Source organism: Pyrus communis, chromosome 1 (genome assembly GCF_041283825.1).
Source record: "Pyrus communis isolate YQ-2024b chromosome 1, ASM4128382v1, whole genome shotgun sequence".
NCBI classification, from domain to species: Eukaryota; Viridiplantae; Streptophyta; class Magnoliopsida; order Rosales; family Rosaceae; genus Pyrus; species Pyrus communis.
Genome location: NC_142565.1, coordinates 1,631,464 through 1,652,282, shown reverse-complemented (window position 1 = coordinate 1,652,282; position 20,819 = coordinate 1,631,464). Strand labels below are relative to the sequence as shown.

Genomic DNA, 20,819 nt, shown 5'->3' with positions numbered 1-20,819 from the left:
TGATATGAGCTTGAGTAAAAGAATGAATTAATGCAGTAACTGAATGTCAACTTTGATGAACTATAACTGAGCTTGCGTACAAGACTAACTAAATATGGTCGGTTATAACACGATTTCTAGTTGACTATCTAGGGGACATTGTGGAGTAACTACATGTAGCTTGAGATGAAGAAGGATGGGTATTGATGGTGAAGGAGCTGAAGTGATTGAATTCTCTCTTCGTTGCCTTGTACACATGATCTAGGCCTTCTTCAATTAACTCCAAAACCGTTTGGGGCATTGGTGGCATGTTGATGCCAACTGATCCTTCCAACATTCTCACCACTTCCCCCATTGTTGGTCTCATGAATATCTCATCTTGGATGCACCAAAAGGCAACTTTCAAGGCTCTCATGAGCTCTTCTTCTTCCACCGCTCCTTCGAGTCTCCTATCTGCAACTTTCATGGGATTTCCACTTGTCATCTCCTACAATCATGATTGAAATTCATTACATAAAACCAAAGTTTCCAAAAGATTTGAAGGTTAACAAAAATTTTGCACAAGAAAAAGAATTCTAAGAAATTTTCTATTATACCTTAAAAGCACATCCAGGATAGAAAAAGTCATCTGCATCAAATGACATGTCCAGGTTTCTTCGACCGCCAACGATCTCTAGAAGAAGCATACCATAACTATATACGTCAGCCTTGACGGTTATAGGACGGTTACTCACCCACTCCGGAGCCAAATAGCCTCTTGTTCCTCTGACCATGGTAACAACCTGTGAGTGCTCTCTTCCCATCATCTTAGCTAGTCCAAAATCGGAAACTTTTGGACAGAAATTCTCATCTAGCAGAATGTTTTCTGGTTTGATGTCACAATGTATAATTCGATCTCGGCATTGCTCATGAAAATATGCAATTCCTTGTGCAGTACCCACGGCTATATCAAAGCGTGATTGCCAATCTAGCACCTTGTCTCGGGAATAATTTGAGCCAAATATCCATTTGTCCAGTGACCCATTTTTCATGAACTCATAAACTAAAAGCCTGCCAGCACGAGAAAATATGTTCTGTTTTTAGATCAATCAACTGTAGCATCTTAGAATGTCTACTAGAATTCAGAAAACCATGTGTCATTGGCTACAAACATTTTAAGATTGTTTATGAACCATTAACTAGCTTTTTGAATACAAAGAGAAGTGTTTAGGTTTCTCAAAGTTATTGCTTACCGTTGTGAGCTCTCGGAGCAGTACCCGCATAGACGAACCAAGTTCATGTGATGCATGGAACCAATGGTGTTCACTTCGGTTATAAACTCCTTCTCCCCGTGTGGCAGAACCCTTTCAAGTTTTTTTACGGCAACCAAGGTTCCATCTGCAAGGCTTCCCTTGTAAACACTCCCAAATCCCCCTGAAAAGTAGCATATAATTACCAAACAGAACCAACACTACAAGAAAATAGCAAATTACTATTATACATAGAGTCCATTCTTACCAGTTCCAAGAAGCTGTGAGAAATTCCACGTACGAATTTGTAATTCGCGGTAACTAAGATTCAGCGGAGCACCAGACAAGATTACTAAGCTTTCCAGTGCTCTCTTCAAGGATCTCCTCCTATGCACATTGTAATATAGCAAAAGACATAGGAGGGCAACAAGGAAGGTCATGCTGAGAACAATAGGAATAACCAAAACTTTTGTTCGCCGGTTACCAGACCCCTTTGAAGACTCCCCGGATCCTTGTGCATCGCCCTCTGAGCCATTAGACCTAATCTTCACAAACAGAGTGGAACCAGGATCCTCATAGCCACCAAAACCCAAGCTTCTCAAAACCCAACAGTATGGACTTTCGTCATCAAGGCTGTAAACTGAAGCAACACATTCACAATCAGCTAGACAAATATCTCCACATTTTGTTACATTATCAACATCGCTGTAGTTTGCTATGACTGAAAATTCTGGAAAATAGTAATTGGTTTGCTGCATCGTTGAAGTTCTAAACTGGGATCGCCCATAATTACCCTGCCGTTCACATTTTCCGATAAGTGATGAATTTTCTGAACACTGACTTCCCCCAGATACCTTATAAGTCCCCGGCAGACATGTGCAAGAAGCATTAGTCATACTCATATCCAAATTACATATCCCATTGCCACAAATTCCAGCAATGTCACATGGTTTTGAAACTGCAGCCCACTCTGGCACCCGTTGCCTTGATCCATTAACATCATTATCCCAACGATACAAGCGCAAATTCCCATTACTCTCGAGAATCAATCTTCGAAGAACCGATGATCTGGTTGATATTTTTTATGCTGCTGATAGTCCCCCATTATCACCATCATTCTTGTACACATAAACAGCTCCATCTGATGACTCCCCATACACAATTCCAAAGCTTCCTGCTTCATCTAAAACCGCTGCAACATCCCCAGTTACATTTGATATGTCTGGTCCGTTCCAATAAGAATAGTTATAGTATGATTCAGGGGAGGAATTGTATAAAGTTTCAGGCACGTTGTAAGTCAAGGCAAGGCTTAAGGAAGCGCGTTGTTGAAGCATTTTGAGTGCATAGTAACCACCAAGTGAGGGGGACTTCGAAGTTGTTAGCTCTAAAGAGACTGAAAGAGGTTGGTTTGGGAGGAGAGTGTCAGATGGGTGTGAGAAACTCTGCCACACAGGGTCCTTGACATCATTGTAGATAACGAAGTTTCCAGATTCTTGCAATGTTGCGCCTTCAACACCAGCGCCGGAGGTGTTTGAGGTCCACGTGGTAGCATCTCCATCCGTGAGGACAAGGTTTCCAGTTGTATCAAGCTCTAGGATTGCATTGTTGGAGACGGCTGAGTTCCTATATGTTTAGATGATTGAGAGAAAATGAAATTTGTAACCTGCAAAAGCCATTGTAAAGACTAGGGATGGGAGGACTGGTTTGTGATTTTTTTTTTCTTCTTCTAATTAGTCGAAGTCTATTAATTATTCACTTTATATGCAACATTCTATATGCAAGATATTCGGCAAAATGATGGATCAAAGTCAAAGACTGATAACATATCGATCAGATATCGAAAAATCAGATCATTTCAACAAATGCCATTTGTAAATTGATCACTTCAACTAATTTTTCAAGATATTTTTTATTCTTGGACTAGTTAAAGTATGCTACACATAAAAATACACTAGCCTTGTAAGTCAAACATAACATTTTCGTTCGTCTTTCTTAACTGAGACTTATTCATGGACACAAGTTTAAAAAATTATTAAGCAAGTTATAATTTAATGAAAAATAAAAAGAAATCACATAAAGAGAGAAATATATTTGCTGTCGTAATATTTATGGACCTAGATCTACTGGTTAAGATCTAGTTTTGTCAATTTGCTTTTTCAAGGGATTAAAACGAGGAGGCTTTGGATCATTAACCTGTTAGCAGACCATACTATGGTTCGATCTCCGGGAAGCTCCGCAAACCAAATTGCCAGTTGAAGTCTGTAGTCATCGTCCGACGTTGGAGTGAACCCTAAAGCAAATGTGCCATTATCTGAGACGAACGTTTGGTTCTCTCTAGCCAACAGCCTCGAACCCAAACCAATCCGGCTAGCCGAGCAGGCATCAAACCCAGCTACAACCAAGAAGAACAGTGCCACCAAATAAGTAGAAAAATAAGTAGAGGCCATTGCCCTTGGAAGCTTATTTGTTGAAAAGCTGATTAAGCTAGAACAAGGGAAAAAAAAAAAAACAGGTGGCTGTGCTATTTGTGGAACCGGGAGGGAGAGGAAGACTTTCATGTGCATGGAAGAAATTTAAGAAATCATGACACATCTAAGTACTGGTGGGTGAGCTAAATTTTGAAAAAAGTTGCCCCAGTATTTGGTCGGCCGACAGGCGCGGCTGGATGTTGGGGTACGTGTGGTGAATGAATGCAGTGTGGTCTTGGACACTGGACTGTGAGTTCGGAGTTCTAATTATTTGCATGAGAATATATAAATTGTGGCTTTCACACCCATATATCAGTGGGGATGGATATAGAAGTAGATGGTGAATGATCAAGTTCATTTTGTCTTTGCTCATATTATAACATTTTCGGATGCTAAAATTCAAAGTACGTTGAAATTCATATGTAAATAGGTTTTGACATTGAAAGCTCGAGTATTGTTTTCAATCATATTGTCCATTTGATAATGTAATCTCTTGTTGAAATTTTGGAACAAAAAGTTTTGTATCTTGAAATTCATATGTAAATAGGTTTTGACATTGAAAGCTCGAGTATTGTTTTCAAACATTTTGTCCATTTGATAATGTAATCTCTTGTTGAAATTTTGGAACAAAAAGTTTTGTTGTGTGGTTGATTTTTCGAACAAAAAGTTTTGTAATGTAATCTCTTGTAAGACAAGTGGAGGATTGTCTGGTGGTTATGATTTTTCTCTTTTACTTTGGGCTCAAACTTATCTCCATCTCAAACACAAACAATTCTAAGAGCAATATTGGATATTAAGTCGTAGGCAAAAACTAAAAACAAACAATTTCAAATAAAACACAAGAGATTCATGTAGTTTGGTATGGAAGTCTGCTGTATATGCGAAGCACAAACTCTAACAAAACCAAACGAGAATGGAGAACTCTCCCAAACTGCTCTCTAACTCTCAAACTTACAAACTGGCTCTCACAAAACTGTCACAAATTTGCCACTACAAAATAAACCATCCTTAAGGTTCGATTTATAAAGTATATATAGAAATTAGGGTTACATATGAATCTAATCAGGAACGAAAACTCAACCCAAATAAGACACAACTTAGCCTAAATATAATTCCAAAACGAAGCGGCCTGCAAAAATTTTCGATCCACGCACCCGAATCGCTCACCACGATCTCTATGGTACCTACTAAAATCCTCATCGGTGCTTACTCACTGGACCTCTTGGTTGTCCAGCTCCAAATGGTATTATTTTTTTAGCTATACCACCAGATTGCTCTACCACAATCACCTCTCCCAAAACTCAACATCCACCACCGCCCCACGCTATCTCACTACCACTTTTCGTCCAAGAAACCGCCAAACGCACTCCCTCAACATCACAACTTCAATTTCACATTTGGTTCCATAGAAAGAGAGAGAAAATGTAGGTAGAAAAGAGAGGAAAGGAGGCCGATGGGGTTGGGGGAGCTTTTGGATTTTCTGAATTATTATTTTTTATTTTTCTAATTTTATTAAGTTAGCGCCATTATGTTTAGGGATTATATGTCAAAATATAAGAGATTGACATTTATTTGGCATGCAGTATTTTTGCTTACCACGTACCATGCTATGATTTGTACTCACCACATACCTAACCATCTATAGTATGTCATTTTACTTTACTTTAGTTAATTTTCACATTAAATGTTACATTTTTAATTTTGAATTTTTTTTTAATCAAGGTTAAGTGCAATGACACTTAGCAAATGATTAGGTGTATGGTGAGCATACACCATATTGTTGATGATGGTGAGTAAAAATGCATCCTATATGGCACAAAGGCATGATACAGAAGATTTGAAGGTCGTTTTTTCTACAGCTGGTTCGGTATGGGATATCGAACTGAAAATGGTATACCAAATCCCGAACCAAAAATTTTTGGGACAAGAATCCAACAACTGGTTTCGAACTAAATTTCGAGATTCTAGAAATATTTTTGGTATTTCGGGATTTCCCGAAATCAAACTTGCATCAAAATTCACATAATCTAGATTGAAATTGAAATCATCTAAACCTACATTAAAAACCCAAATTGAAATCAAAGAAAGTGACAGTGAATCGGTGGTCGAGAGAGAGGACATAGTGAAGAGATAGGTAGACGGACCCGCATCCTCTTCTTGACCCGAGCCCCTAATTCGAAGCCCTAAGCCCCAATTTGAAACCCTCAACCCCAGTCGAAACCCTAACCTTAATTCGAAACCCCACACATAGAGAGACTAGAGAGAATCGGTGGTGGAGGATGAAGTCGTGAGGTGTGGTGGTGGCCATAGTGGAGAGAGTTTGTCGGAGTCAAATTGTGAGAGGATAGGTGGCTACTGAGCTTCGAATTTGAGAAGGAGTGACAAAGAGACAAAGAGTCTGAGACTGAGTTAACTTAAGGCTTGAAGGTCTGAGTCTTTCAAACGAAGCCAAACTCTTGGTAAGGATCGACGATGTTATCACTTGAGTTGTTGCCATTCCTGCAACGTGTTTTTCAGTGAGGGATGAAAAGTCGAGAGAGAGATCAGAGAGGTCAATCGACAGAGAGAGGTGAGTCACTTATGTGAGGTGGCCAGATTTGAAGACGACTAATAAGAAGGAGGATAGACATCGAGAGAAATCGGCGAAGATGAGAGAGTAGGGTGAGGTGAGGTCGAGAGAGAGACTAACGGTTTTATTTGGATTCAATGGTTAGGATTAAATCTCAATTAAATCCAACGGTTGTTACAATTCCAAATATATATATTTAAAATTCAATAATATATGTATATATTTTTTATTTCGGTTCGGTTTGAGATTACCAAACGAATGAAAATGTGAGACTGATTCCCCTACCAAAATTTCGGTATCGGTTTGGGATTGGGTACCGAACGGTTGCAATTATTCTAACTTTTAGAAAGATCCCCGGTTTGTAGCCGTTGGATCAAAATCCAACGATCCATGTGATTTGATCAGGAGGCTTAGATTTCTGAGCTTAGAAGAGGATCCAAATCCCATTTTTATAACTTTAGGTACGTGATCACATGATGAGAGAGTAAAAAATACGATAAATCCTTGATTAGTTGTATGGTAAAACATCCCCAGAATACATGCTAATAACAGGTCTGCCCTTTCTAGAACCTAATTACATCTTTGCGACTTTGATAATTATCTTACAACAAAACTAGTTTTATATTCAGAACACCACTATAGTTGCATACAGCATATAATGATTGCGACATAATAGAATAGTATTATAGGCTGAGGTTTGTGCTTAGGTAATTCGCAAGTGAGCATCTTATGCTGAAATCATTCTCTCAAAACTGGTCTAAACCCTCCCCAAACTTTTTGATAAAGACAATGTAACATCAAAACTCGATCAGAAAAAATAAAAATAACATCAAAATTAGACAATGACAATGAATAGAAAGCTAAACAATTTCAACTACATATTGGTTGACCAATCAACTTTTCAAAGATTGGTTGTACAAAGTACGTGATCCCACTCTATGGTTGCTCATTTCTATATATGCAGCAAAAATAATCGCAAGTCCTCACATCATCTTTCATTGCATTTCAAAACTTCATTTTTACCTTCTTGTGTGCAGGCTTTTTTATTTCTATGTTACAAATTTTAAAAAAATAGAAGTTGATAGTTTTAGTAAAAATGAAAAACAAAATATGTATGGTTGGAACAACAGATGATATTAACGAATAAGTTTAAACCTTAAATCGCATACGAATCCAAATCACCAAAATCACGCTCAAACCAAATTGGTCTAATACGCAAGGAAAAGTTGTAATCCATATTTCAGTTTTCAGTCAATTTCATTTCATTCTTAATTCGGATCAAAAGTATGAGAGAATTGTTTGGAAGAGGGTGAACGAAATCGACTATTTTAAAGTTGAATTTTCAGCCAGGAACATATAAATTAGAATATAATAGGAGTGTTTTTTCTACAGTTAGGAAATCAAAAGCATGCTTACGAATTTTAGCTTACTACAAATTGTGTGTGACTTTGTTTTAGCAATGAAAACAGATCCAATTATTTTTGCAAGTTAATCTTGCTGGCTGAAAATCTATTATATTCTAATTTATATTGTTTTCGTCGGAAAATTCAGCGTTAATGAAAGTAACTACTATAAAGTGTAATTTGAAGAATGTATAGTTCATAGTACAGACCAAAAATTAGCAATGATGTTTTCGATTCTTGCTCTCAGTTTCATTTTCAGTGTATGGAATGGAATTGAAAAGGTATTTCATGAGATGAAAGTCGATTTAGAAAAGCTGAGTGCATGTAATTGGAAGGGAGAGCAAATATTGCTAACCATTTAATCTCGCCTGCTAACCTTCTATTGTTTTCAATGTTTATAGATTACCGAGCAGTGTAAATTTCGGATCCTATCTTTAAAGTCAAAGCAGAGTAAACAAACTAACTGTTAAAAAAAAAAAAAAAAAAAGAAAAAAAAACACATAAACAGAGAGAAAAAACAGATACCTGGGATAGATGGAAACTTGTTTGGCAATTTACCATGTATATCCATAGCATGATTTTTAATTAATCTGCACCAAAAATTAAGTTTAATTTGCAGGACACATGATATCAGGGAAAAAAGGGTATACCGAGATTATGACAGATTGTGGGATGTTGTGATAGGCTTGTTGTTAATACTATATGTTACATCAGATTCTTTATAAACACCTTTAGGTAACAAAAGTAAGCATTCTTCACTAATTAACTCTCTCAAATAGGCTCAAATTTTAATTTGCTCAACCGTTTAGAGTGCTTAATGTTTTCTGATTCTTTATTTCTTAAATCGACTAAAAAGAGCAAAAATGAAGATGAAATTAAAAAAGTGAACCTGGTGGTCGTTGCCGCCACCGCCGATGAGGAGATTGAGGGGATTGATTTTAGCTTATCGGTTGAAAAGCTGTCTTTCTTCTTTCTTCTTCCCATTCAAGTTCTATTATGTGTATTCTTGTACCTTCAAAACATTACCAGTAGTTCCAACCACATGACATTGAATCAGCCAAAGACAGTTCAAACAGGAATTAAACAGCCATGTTATGGGTATATTCAAGATTGCATAAAGTACTACAAATATTTTCAAGATAACTCTAAATTTAACTTGTCACATCCCAACCCGGACTCCACCACATCCCGGGCTCGACTCTGCTGTAGCACGATATTGTTCGTTTTAGGCTCTAACAGGTCACCCATCCTGGGATTGCTCATGCAGTATGATGATGTTGTTTTAGGGTTGGCTGCATGGTGGTCCGATGACGGTCGTAGAAATTGAATGTAATCTAGTAGTTAGCAACACGATTTCTTACCTTAATGCAGATTGCTACAGTACCAGAATAATAAAAGAAGATTAAGCAACAACAACAGTCAAGCCTTATCCTATTAAGTAGGGACGGTTGTATGAATTTTAGAATGTCACTGCGCTTGATTTTGTACCAAGTCTTCCGTTAACTTCAAATCATAAAAGAAGATTGGCTTACGAAATTTCAAGGCTGTAGCAAGAGGAATGGATTTCTCTTTTCGATGGAGTAGAAAGAAATAAGCTGACTTCGCCGACTTCTCCACAAGAAACTGCTTTGAAGTTTCTTGCATCTTGACATTTTCCTGTTTTTTTTGGTTTTTTTAAATTTTCTAGAGTTTTAGAGTGAAGGATTTTTGTTGAGTTTGTGGACTTTTATTGAAATTGATAGACTTTACGGTGTTGGAGAATAAATGGCAATCATATTAAATTGTCAACAAGTGTGTCGATTTTGTGTATTTAAATAATTTTATTGAAGGTTTTTTTTATCATTGTATAGAATAAAATTGACAAACCTCGTCAGAATCCTAACAGGTAAAAAATGTTATTAGTAGTCTAAAAAAGTCATTTTGCACTTCTTCTCTCGCACTTTTTTTCACTAAAGAAAACACATGACGACTTCTTAGAAATGCAAATAGCACCTCCGTTATTATATATGCCAAGTTTAAATGAATTTTTTGTTTGGAAAAGAACTTGGTCATCATAACAAGGGAGAAATTGGTATATAACCAAGGATAACTAGTAACTAGTTAGTATCTTTATTGTCTCGTGTCTCTTGTCGAGCTAATGCAATAAATAATAACAGGATAATCTAGAAAGGCCCACCCAAATACAAATTGGCCCAATTGACTACGTTTGGGCTCAAACCCAACATGTTTGGGCTTCAACGATACAATGATAACAGTAGTAATAATTTAAGCGCCAATCTCACTCCACCTTCCACCTTCCTCCACCTGGAAAAGCTGAATCGAACTCCCCTCCAGCTCGCTGTAATTTACAAATTCCATCCGGGTCCTCTGCAATTCCGCAAGGTACAATTCTTCCTTCCCCAAAATTCCTGAAATTTCAATTTCTATAAACCCTAGATCCCTTTTAACCCCCTTTTCCCTTTTATTATTATTATGCTCCAAACTTGATACCAATTGCCACACAACTTCAATTATGAACTGCTTTTATGGACTCCCTGATCACCCTTTAGTTTCCGGGAAAAAATGTGATGTAAAGCTAATGAAAATTGCGTTTTCCCAACCAAAAAGTTTAATTCTTTGTAAAAAAATCATTGAAAAGTAGTGAAAAATGCAATCTTTTAGTATTTCTTAAATAAAACTAAATATTTTAATTCTTGGTCAAAAAATTATAGTGATAAGTAGTGAAAGATGCAATTTTTTATATGTTTGTAGACATAGCTGGGGAAGATGGAGAATATGCAGTATGCTGAGGAGCTTGTGAGGGAGTTTCTTGTGTTTAGAGGATTCACCAACACTTTGCAAACTTTTGATTCCGAATTATCTACGGATATTGGTAAAGGATTTCAAGTGGATAGGATAATGGAATTAATCTTCTCAGTGTATGTACCTAAGTTTCAGGCAGATAAGTTAGTTGGCCTGTTCAGTTTTTTCAAGCTGTGTCTCTCTTCATCATCCGAGACCGTACTTTTGGCTACTCTTTCTAAATTGGAGGTGTCAATTCTACGGTACTACGTTGTTAATGCCATCCAGTCAGGGAGGAGGGACAAAGTTTTAGAGTTCTTTGGAATGAATGGGAATGATTTGTTGCAAAGGGACAAGGATTGGACTGCATGGTTTGGTGGGTTTGTCTTTTCGTCTTTCTATTTTGGTATGATGAAGCTACTGTCTTTCGTTGATTTACCTTTTCATATGTGTGATGCAGCCATTCCATATGTAAAGAAACCAAACTCTGATCCTGAGTTTCGTATATACTTTTCAAAGGAATGGTACGAGGCCTTGCGTTTATCTGTGAGGAATTTCTTTAGTGAGATCTTCAATGGCACTCATATCCTTCAAAATTGTTTTTTATTTTCATTTTTATATATGTTGTTATTTGAGAATGGGCTGTTTATCTTGATAATTATTGCGTCCAACTCCATAGACTTTTGATTTATCAGAATTTCATAGCTACCATACGAACACCAGTTTTGTTTGTATCAACCTTGCTCTAATTTATTTTGAGTTTGTATATTTCAAGTGAAAACAAGGTTAGTTTTGCATTGATTTGTCCCCTTTTATTGAGCAATGTATCTAAGTTTGAAGAAAATTCCCTTAACTAAATCACGCATGCCAGCCCTTTTGAAAATCAGTTCAGAGAAGACTACTGTCAACCGTCTGAAAAAAGACATCAAGCAACTCAATCTCAAGCTGTCTGAACTTCAGGCTTTGTTGGAGGAAAAAGATGGTGAATTATGCCAGTTAAGAAGGTAACGTTTTTCATTGTTTCAATTCTTTAGAGTTGAGTGTGTCACGTTTTATAAGTTGTATATACTTGGTGCTAGGGTTCGTCAGTATTTTGAGACTATCATGTTTTTCTCTTTTCCTTATTCCTTTATTTCATTTTTGAAACTCAGTAATTGTTCATCAGTAGCCGATGCAAGCACTGAACGAACCAGGAGTTCATCAAGTGTAGTGCATGAGCAAAATCGTCTTATATCTAAAGATACTCAGGAAAATTGCCCTCCTGATACTTTTCAAATAGAAGAAGCAGAGGTGGATCCAGATTGGGTTGTTGCTGGAAACATGGGAAGTAGACCAGAATTTAACATATCTAAGTCTGATCCTAATTTAAGTTCTCAGTCAAGTCCTCGCGTGAGAGATGGTAGAACTGCTGATAGTATTCAGCTGTTCGAGGATGGCGCCTATACTGGTAGGTAACTTCTATGACTGAATTATTTTTCCTTCGTGTAGTGGGGATGGTGCAGTAGCTGTTATGGACATTATCTGTTAAGTAACTATGGAATATGATTGCAGAAAATGGCAGGGAAAGCCATGTAGAAGACTTCCCTGAAGTTAAGGTTGACTTCCAGGTAAATTTCTTCCAAGGCATGATTGGATCTTGATGCTACAAGCTCATATTCAATTTGTTGTGCTTTTGTAGTTTTGTTGCTCCCTTTTTCTGATACTTTTCCTCAGCTTCAGTTGTTTATGTTTTATTGGAGACTCCATAACTTTCAGATCATCATTGTTCTTAGGAGACATTTTTGGGCCACACAAGTCCAATAACTCGCTGTCGTTTTTCTGCATCTGGAAACAATATAGCCAGCGCCTCTGAAGATGGCACAGTAAGGTATTTTTTTCTATAGTTACGAAGTGCTATATTTATTGTTCAACTCCTTGACTATTGGCTGATTTCTGAACTCTTTGACCATTGGCTGATTTCAAATCATAATCTGTATTTGTTCATTAAACAGGATATGGACGTATGACTCATCAACTCCGTCATCTAGAAATGCAACCATTTATTGTGGAGCCAAGATTATGTCACTTGACTGGGAGTGTAAATCTGACCGATTGGTATGCAGATTAGATTTTCAAAGTGCACTCAGATATGGCTTGGCATTGGAATGTTAACCTGATTATTTGACATTGGAAATATCTAGTTTAAGTGTTTTTTTTTCTTTTGACAAAAGCTTCTCATAGGCACTGCTGATGGAGGCATTAAGGCATGGAATGTCGATGCAAAAAGAGTTGTCTGTGATCTTAGCACGAGTGAAGAATTTCCTAGGTTCTTCCTATTTTTACTTGGGTCTATTGTGTACTTGTTGGTGCTCTTATTTACCTTTTTCTCCCTTGTGACAGTATCTTGGATATAAAGTGCAGCCCTGTAGAGCCAATTTTTGTTACTGCAGCAGCATCCAAGGGGTATGTTCTTTATGTAATCTTATCATGTTGTCCATATACCTCCGTGTTTGATCAAATTCTTGGCCCGTATTGTAACAATCGTCTTCAACTGAAGTATGGCATGAACACTGTGAATGATTATAATTTGATCATGAAAGATTCTTCTTACAGTTTACTTACACACATATATGTCTCTGTATGTGGGCTTGGGCATTAAATTTTCATGAATGTCAGTATTAGGACTTTTATTGTATTTGTAGGTACGGATCAAGTTACGCTGATAATATGGGGTTCGCTTCATTAACCGTGTGGAACATGAAGACGTGGAAGGCCATGGTATGTGCTTTCTTTGCACCAGAAGATCATATATACATGATATAGCAACTTAAACTTTTATGTCTTTTTCATCTCTGAGAATGCACTGGTAATTTTATTCCTTAATAATCTTTTGGGTTTCGTGAAGACAGTTCTTCCTCTTGGTAAAGATCCACCTGCAATAACATCCCTCAGTTTCAATCACAATGGGAAAATTTTAGCGGCCGCTGCAACTGATGGAATGATTCACATGTTTGGTATCCTCACATATATTTTTTAACACTTTTGCATTACTTCAGTGTTATTTATTTTCCAATATGGCTAAATTTATCGCCCTGAACAAGGGCATTTTAGCTGTATGGTCAAGCCCTTGTCTTAATAGAATCGCAAATGGGTGCCCCCCCTTCTGCATAGCTTAGCTTGCCTGCATATGTACACGTACTCATACATATACGAATACCTTAACAAGCCAAAGATATGTCTGCCTGTCTACAAATAACCGGTTGGCCTGCACATGACTCTGCTATAAGCTCCATTCTTTTCGGGCCTGATGAGACAAGTATTTTCAGTTTGGGAGTAGATGGAAAGGCAAGTGCTTTACATTCCTTTTTGCACCAAATTTTGATTAGAGAATTTGAAATTTGTCCCCGTTATTAGTTGAACTGCAGCTGGTCTAATGATTTTGCCCTCCCAAAAGTATTTTGCCTAACAAAACTGTTGTTGCGGTGTCAGGTGTTTGAATGGAGCTTGCAAAACCAAGGTCAAATCCTTTGGTCAAGGAACTGTAGCAGGTACTTTTTCTTTGGCATCCCAATATTATTAGTAGATATCGGTTACACTGCAGTCTTGTCAAACAAAACTATTTCGCCACACACCTGATTAATTTGCTCTGCTCCCGTCCATTCCATAGGTTCTGTGACCCCGAGAGCTCAAAAAATTGCAGACATGAAATGGCTTTAGATGCCAATGGGAGGAGACTGTTGGTCACATCCGGTTCTGTAAGAGCACCCATATACCAGGTTGTTCTCACTTCTCCGTACGTGTGTCTGAGTGGCTTCGTTGTGTATAGTGTTTCCTGATTGTCGTGTTTTGAAGATCTAGGTGATGCTTTGTGTTAACACAATTTTTTGTTTCATTAACTTGGTTCAGGTCCGGGGTCATGCGAATGGGTTGAGAACTCTCCCACACAGTGCTGCCATAACTACTGTAGATTGGCACCCGACGTTACCCATCTTCTTAACAGGATCAGCTGATAACTCTGTCCGAGTGACATCTTTGTCATAAACGTTTCTGACTCCATCTTCGTGTTCTTAGTGTGCCTGACGTTGAATGAAGTTCACTCGCAATGTGTTTGAACTGGTTTCGTTCTGGCTTTCATCCGAGCAATGTGTCTTGTATTCGTATGTTGGTGTAAATCATTGAACAGATTTCATAGATCATAGCAATTCTTTGATGCACTCATCTTTTGCCCTTGGGGCTGGGAAATGCCCTGTTTTATTGAACTTTATATGATTGTTGTTGGAACTATATTACACGCGGCTAGGGTGCAACTTGGATAGGAATATCTGATTCCGAGCCAAAACATTCCAAAATATTTCGACCAATTAGAATCTGAAATTCCGAATCCGAATAAGAAAAAAAATGGTATGGGAAGATCCGATCTGATTGAAAATCAGTCCACACAGCATGACAGAGCAACCCAATATACGTAACCCTTTAGACAAACAAGCATCATAGTTGATGACATTTTATATCACATTGCATTAGAATAAAAGAGAAATAAAAAAACAATTCCGATATTACATTAAATCTAAATGAACGAAAGTTGAGCCATTCGAAATTTAAGTTTTGAAGTACGCTTCTGCCCCAACAAGACCTACGATATTACTTGTCGACTTTTATCCCTTCAATTAGAGGTCGCAGGGCGCACACGAGATGATCCTTGTGGTTCCACATCTACAAAGTCAACAAAAAGTGTCTTATAATTGAAGGTAAATAAATAAAGGGGAAACTTGATATAAGTCCAATTTTTTGAGCCAATAGTAGGAATAGTTCAGTTTATTAAAATAAGTCCAATTTGTTATATTTAATTATTTAATTATCAATAGTTATCTGTTCAATAATAAGATTTATTATAAAAATCAAATTTCTTCCCAATTATCTCTTTGCTTATTTCTTTTTATTTATCTTTTTGTTATTTCTCGTTCTTCGTCCTGCTTTAAACCCCATTTATAGATTTTATTTTTAATTTTTATAATCAACCTATATCACAGGTTAATTATATTTATCTACCTATATGACATATTCTTTTTTTATAATCAACCTGTCACAGATTAATGTGTCTTACTTGTAGGTATGTTATGTTTTTTCTACCTTTTAATTAGGTTTCATATCTCACGTATAGGTATTATATACATTCATATATTTGTTACTTGAGTTAGGGTAGAATGCTTTGCAGATAAATTTATGTTAGTATATTAGTTTTTTTGTTATAAGATATTAAATATTTTTTTTTGGAGTTGGAAAATGCATAATATTAGAAGATTTTAATTGATTTTTAATATTTTTAGAAAATATAAAATGAGTATAAAAGAAATAAAAACATATAATTAGATAACTGGACTCACTCCTAAAAACACTCTACGTTTTTGGACCTGGATCTAAAAGCCCCATAAATAAAAGGCTTAAAAATAATGCTTCGGCAGTCTTTTATCGAAATCTCTCATTAAACTCGGAAAGAACAACAGAGTTTAACGGGCGGAGTTCGGAAGTATATAACAATTTAGGAGAGTAGAGCTTTACCGTTTACCTTTGAAATCTCCCCTGCAGCTTTGCCTTCACAGGCAACGGGTCTTCACATAATCCGAGCTTTTATATCATCAAAGAACCGGAAATAGGCGTACCTCCAAGATGTCTTAAGAACTAAAGTACCACAAACACTCCAGAATCCTATGATAAATCCAAGCGCCAAGCTAACATAAAATCCCAAGCTTATGAGACCATCATCATCTTGTTTGGTCTGGTCACTTCCACTGCCATTAGGGACTGCAGGTTCTTCCGTTGTTGCATCTCCCGGGCATTCTGGTGTGAGCGGTTGTCCGCAAAGTCCATGATTTCCCGTAAATTGAGAAGCATTAAAACTTTGAAGTTGAGTACTTAGCGGAATTCTGCCTGATAAGTTGTTGTATGACAAGTCCAAGACACTAAGATAATGTAAGCTCGAAAAACTCAGAGGAATGCTACCAGATATCTGGTTTCGTGACAAATCAAGCGATTCTAACATCTCCAGCTGACCAAAGTTGTTAGGAAGCACCCCAGTAATCTTGATAGGTTTAGAGAAATCAACTTCAGCAAACTTGTTACACTTACTGGAATGTCTCCGCTTAAGTTGTTGCTCGAAATGTCAATGCTTCTCAAACGCTTAAGATTTTCCCCGAACTCAATCTGTATTCCTTTCCATGTCAGTTGCACAAACCCAACAATGATTCTGTCCTCCACCTCAGGGGACATCGAGGACAAAGCTGTTATGTTAGCGAGGCAGTGTGGCAAGGCTCCGGATATGTTGTTGTTGGAGAAGTCCAAAACATGAAGGGCAGGAAGACTACATAGACTTAAAGGTTTGCTTCCATAAAACTCGTTCGACTTTAAGCGAAGAACCAGCAACTTTGATAGGGTCGGGCCTATCCATGTCGGTATTTTTCCAGATAGTTTATTGGCACCGAGGTCAACAACTCTTAAGTCTGTACAGTTCTCCAAGGAAGGCAATTCTCCAGAAAGTTTGTTATCCTGTAAGCGTAACAATATAACATCTTTTAAGTAGCCTAATGAGCTTGGAATTTTCCCTGAGAAATTGTTTTTAGCCATGTTCAAGACGAACAAACTTCGAAACTGCATCCAACAACTAGGAAGTTCGCCGGATAGCTGATTGTTGGAAAGGTCTAGATGAACCAAGTTTGAAGCTTCTGTTTCACAAAAGGAAGATAAGGGTCCCGAAAACATGTTTTTGGAGAGATCCAGGGAAACTACACTTGAAGGAAATGGCGGAAGGGGGCCGTCCAAGAGATTAGATGACAAGTCAAAATAACTGAAGATGCGGTTTTTTGTTGACAGATTTGGCAACTTTCCATGGATTTGGTTCATTGATAGGTTTAACTCGTCTAAGCTGGAAGACAGATCCCAAAACTTACCAGGTATAGAATCCGAAATCTCAGCATTACTCATGTCAAGTGAAGTAAGTTTTGCCTGAGTTTGAATCCATTTCGGAAAAGCAGGGCCAACCTTGCAAGAGGACAATCCTAGAATTTTGATTTGGAAAGGTGGATTCCAATCCGAGCTCAAGTTGAAAGACAAAGGATTATGAGAAAAATCCAAAATGTTTAAACGGGAGAGATTGGAGAAGTGCACTTCAGTTATGACACCATTCAAAGAATTCCAAGAAAGATACAAATATTCGAGGCTGGAAAGTTGGCCGATACTCTCAGGTAGAGATCCGTTGAGTTGATTATTGGAGATAACTAACTCCCTTAACAACGAAAGACCTGTAAAATCGGGCAGTGATCCGGTGAACTGGTTGTTGAATAGGTTCAAGTATCTTAGCTGGGAGAGTGGCGGGAATCTTTTTGGAAGAGATCCACTTAAGTTGGTGCCATCAATGTACAAAGTTTTCAAAGATGAAAATCTTGCAAGGTTGTCAGGAAATGAACCCGAAAATGGGTTCCGACTCAGGAACAAGAACTCGAGGGTGTCTTGAGCACAAGACAAGTTTTCGATAGAGTCTTCAAGTCTGTCGGAAAGTGTATTTCCCGTTAAATCCAACGACTCTAAGCTGCAAAGGTTTTGAAAGGATTTTGGTATCCCGCCTTCAAGTATGTTATTGGTGAGATCAAGAGACACGAGAGAAACCATGTTTGCAAAAACATCTGGGAAGGGACCTTGCAACCGATCATCAACTAAACCAATGTGAACAAGGTTGGTGCTGACATTGGCCATCCAATAAAATATTGAAAGATCAAGAATATTATACGAGAGTTTAAGGACTTGAAGAGAGTTTGAAGAATTGACAAAAGAAAGCGAACTCAGTTCGACATTGGGAAGATTACACAAAGATAAATGAAGCTCAACAAGTGAAGGGAGTTTGCTTATAGATTCTGGCCAATTTACAACCTTGGAAAAATTAAGACCTGACATATTCAAGTACATCAAAGAAGAAAGATGAGATAACCACTCGAGATTTTCAAGTGTGACATAGTTCGATGCAAGATCAAGAGTATACAAACTAGAGAGATTTCCGAGTTGGGGAGGAATTGGTCCGCTAAGATTAGCACCTGCTAGTTTGAGTTGTTCCAATCGACTCAAAGAACCGATGAACTTGGGAATTTGTCCTTGGAAATTATTGAAACTGAGGTCCAAGTTAGTTAGATATGGCAATTCAAGTAGAGAAGGAGCAATCACACCACTTAGGGGAGTTCCAACATGAGAAATATCAGAATAATTGTGAGAGAGATCTAGTGTGATGACATGACCTGTTTCGTTGTTGCAAGTGATTCCTCTCCACTCGCAACAATCTCTGCCAGTTTTCCAAGAAGCAAGAACGTTGGACTTGTCGATGAGGCCTTGTTTGAACTGAAGCAGGGCGGTTTTTTCTGTTTGCAAGCACCCGATGTTGGAACTGATTCCAGCACCCAAACAGCATTTGGCAGATGTAAGAACGAACAGGACAAAATATATGACTGTGAGCAACATGGTATGTGAAATTGTGAATTGAATTGTATGTGAATTTGGGAATGAAAGCAAGAGATGTTGCTTTATAGATTGATCCTTTGTTGTCGTTTTCTGAAGTCAATTAGGGTAATGACGTTTTGAAGTCAATTACGCATTTTATGTTAGAAAATTGAAACGCCTGCAGTGCGTGATTGGTTTCGAATCAACGCGGAATGTGATGGGCAGAGGTGAAGGGGATATAGTGAGTTTTAATACCTTTGCCTTACAAAAAGGAACTGAAAAAGTCATTGTGTCCATTTGATAAATATGAGTCTATGGCCTATCTGTTTGTTCTTAAGCAGGATATGGGCGGCAAAGTCGAGTAAAGGCGAAGATAATATTTACAAATCAATAACAAAATATGGGGGATTTCAATTGGAATAATAAGGTGGACTGAGGTGTTTTGTCCCACCTTCTGGACTTTTTTGACGGATTTTTTACGATCTAGTGTTATTCTAATCTACGGTGAGACGAATTTGAATTTGAGTGCAAGGAGGACAATTTATTTTGACCAACTTATATAACCCAATCTGCCACCTGTTTTTCACTTCTTGATCCGGATTATCAAAACAATCGGTTTTAACCCAACTGATCTAACCCAATCTGCCACTTGTTTTTTACTTCTTGATCCAGATTATCAAAACGATCGGTTTTAACCCGACGAACATACCATTAGAATAAGATGGACTGGAGAATTACATGAAATTGCACTTGCAATACTAAGCGGCTTGGTTGTAGCACACCATAGTAATAGAACATTCAGACCCAAAAACAAAGGGATGAACATTGTTGTATCATGTGATACCCCTATAGAGCCAATCTTTGTTACTGCAGCAGCATCCAAGGGGTATGTTCTTTATGTAATCTTATCATATTGTCCATACACCTCTGTGTGTTGATCAAATTCTCAGCACCTATTGGAACAATCGTCGTCAACTGAAGTATGGCATGAGCACTGTGAATGATTATAATTTGATCACGAAAAATTCTTCTTACAGTTTACTTACATGCATATATGTCCGTGTATGTGGGTTTGGGCATTAAATTTTCATGAACGTCAGTATTTCGACTTTTATTTTATTTGTAGGCACGGATCAAGTTATGTCGGTAGTATGGGGTTCGCTTCATTAACCGTGTGGAACATGAAGACGTGGAAGGCTATGGTATGTGCTTTCTTTGTACCAGAAGATCATATATGCATGATATAGCAACTTAAACTTTTATGTCTTTTTCTTTTCTGAGAAGACACTGGTAGTTTTATTCCTTAATAACCTTTTGGGTTTCATGAAGACAGTTCTTCCTCTTGGTAAAGATCCACCTGCAATAACATTCCTTAGTTTTCATTCACAATGGGAAAATTTTAGCGGCCGCTGCAACTGATGGAATGATTCACATGTTTGGTATCCTCACATATATTCCTGAACACTTGTATTTACTTGAGTGTTATTTATTTTTCCAAGATGGCTAAATTTATCGGCGTGAATAAGCGCATTTTAGCCATATGGTCAAGCCCTTGTCTTAACAGAATCACATATGGTTGCCCCCTTTCTGCATAGCTTAGCTTGCCTGCAGAGGTAAACGTCACTCATAGATATATGAACACCTTAACAAGCCAAAGATACGTCTGCCTGTCTACAAATAACTGGTTGGCCTGCACATGACACTGCTATAAGCTCCATTCTTTTCGGGCCTGATGAGACAAGTATTTTCAGTTTGGGAGTAGATGGAAAGGCAACTGCTTTATGTTTCATTTTTGCACCAAATTTTGATTAGAGCATTTGAAATTTGTCCCCGTTATTAGTTGAACTGCAGCTGGTCTTATGATTTTGTCCTCCCAAAAGTATTTGCCTAACAGAACTGTTGTTGCGGTGTCAGGTGTTTGAATGGAGCTTGC

General features: G+C 37.6%; 1 protein-coding gene and 2 pseudogenes across 6 annotated transcripts; 1 reads left to right on the top strand and 2 right to left on the bottom strand.

Moving 5' to 3' along the window:
- Positions 1-5: 5 nt before the first annotated feature.
- LOC137721394 (G-type lectin S-receptor-like serine/threonine-protein kinase At5g24080) lies at positions 6-8,329 on the bottom strand (annotated as a pseudogene). Its single transcript, XR_015960941.1, has 6 exons — positions 8,174-8,329; positions 3,402-3,600; positions 1,477-2,831; positions 1,212-1,392; positions 576-1,029; positions 6-466 (listed from the first exon to the last, which is right to left on the bottom strand). The product of XR_015960941.1 is annotated as a G-type lectin S-receptor-like serine/threonine-protein kinase At5g24080 (transcript).
- Positions 8,330-9,937: 1,608 nt separating this feature from the next.
- On the top strand, positions 9,938-14,692 carry LOC137720731 (uncharacterized). Of its 4 annotated transcripts, none has more exons than XM_088691451.1 (16): positions 9,938-10,030; positions 10,406-10,805; positions 10,890-11,012; positions 11,292-11,433; positions 11,581-11,876; positions 11,981-12,036; positions 12,202-12,296; positions 12,421-12,523; positions 12,640-12,734; positions 12,809-12,871; positions 13,111-13,186; positions 13,314-13,422; positions 13,641-13,753; positions 13,898-13,956; positions 14,076-14,184; positions 14,315-14,692. In XM_088691451.1, exons 2-16 carry the CDS (start codon positions 10,415-10,417, stop codon positions 14,447-14,449), a joined length of 1,965 nt encoding a protein of 654 aa, XP_088547577.1. In that variant the 5' UTR covers positions 9,938-10,030; positions 10,406-10,414; the 3' UTR covers positions 14,450-14,692. The 4 variants fall into 4 exon arrangements, with proteins under 4 accessions (XP_088547577.1, XP_088547582.1, XP_068315944.2 ...); XM_088691456.1 differs by having other exon boundaries at positions 9,941-10,030; positions 10,400-10,805; positions 10,890-11,006; positions 11,301-11,433; XM_068459843.2 differs by having other exon boundaries at positions 9,941-10,030; positions 10,400-10,805.
- Positions 14,693-14,934: 242 nt separating this feature from the next.
- LOC137719629 (receptor-like protein EIX1) lies at positions 14,935-18,925 on the bottom strand (annotated as a pseudogene). The gene is made up of 2 exons (XR_015960930.1): positions 15,975-18,925; positions 14,935-15,121 (listed from the first exon to the last, which is right to left on the bottom strand). The product of XR_015960930.1 is annotated as a receptor-like protein EIX1 (transcript).
- Positions 18,926-20,819: the final 1,894 nt, after the last annotated feature.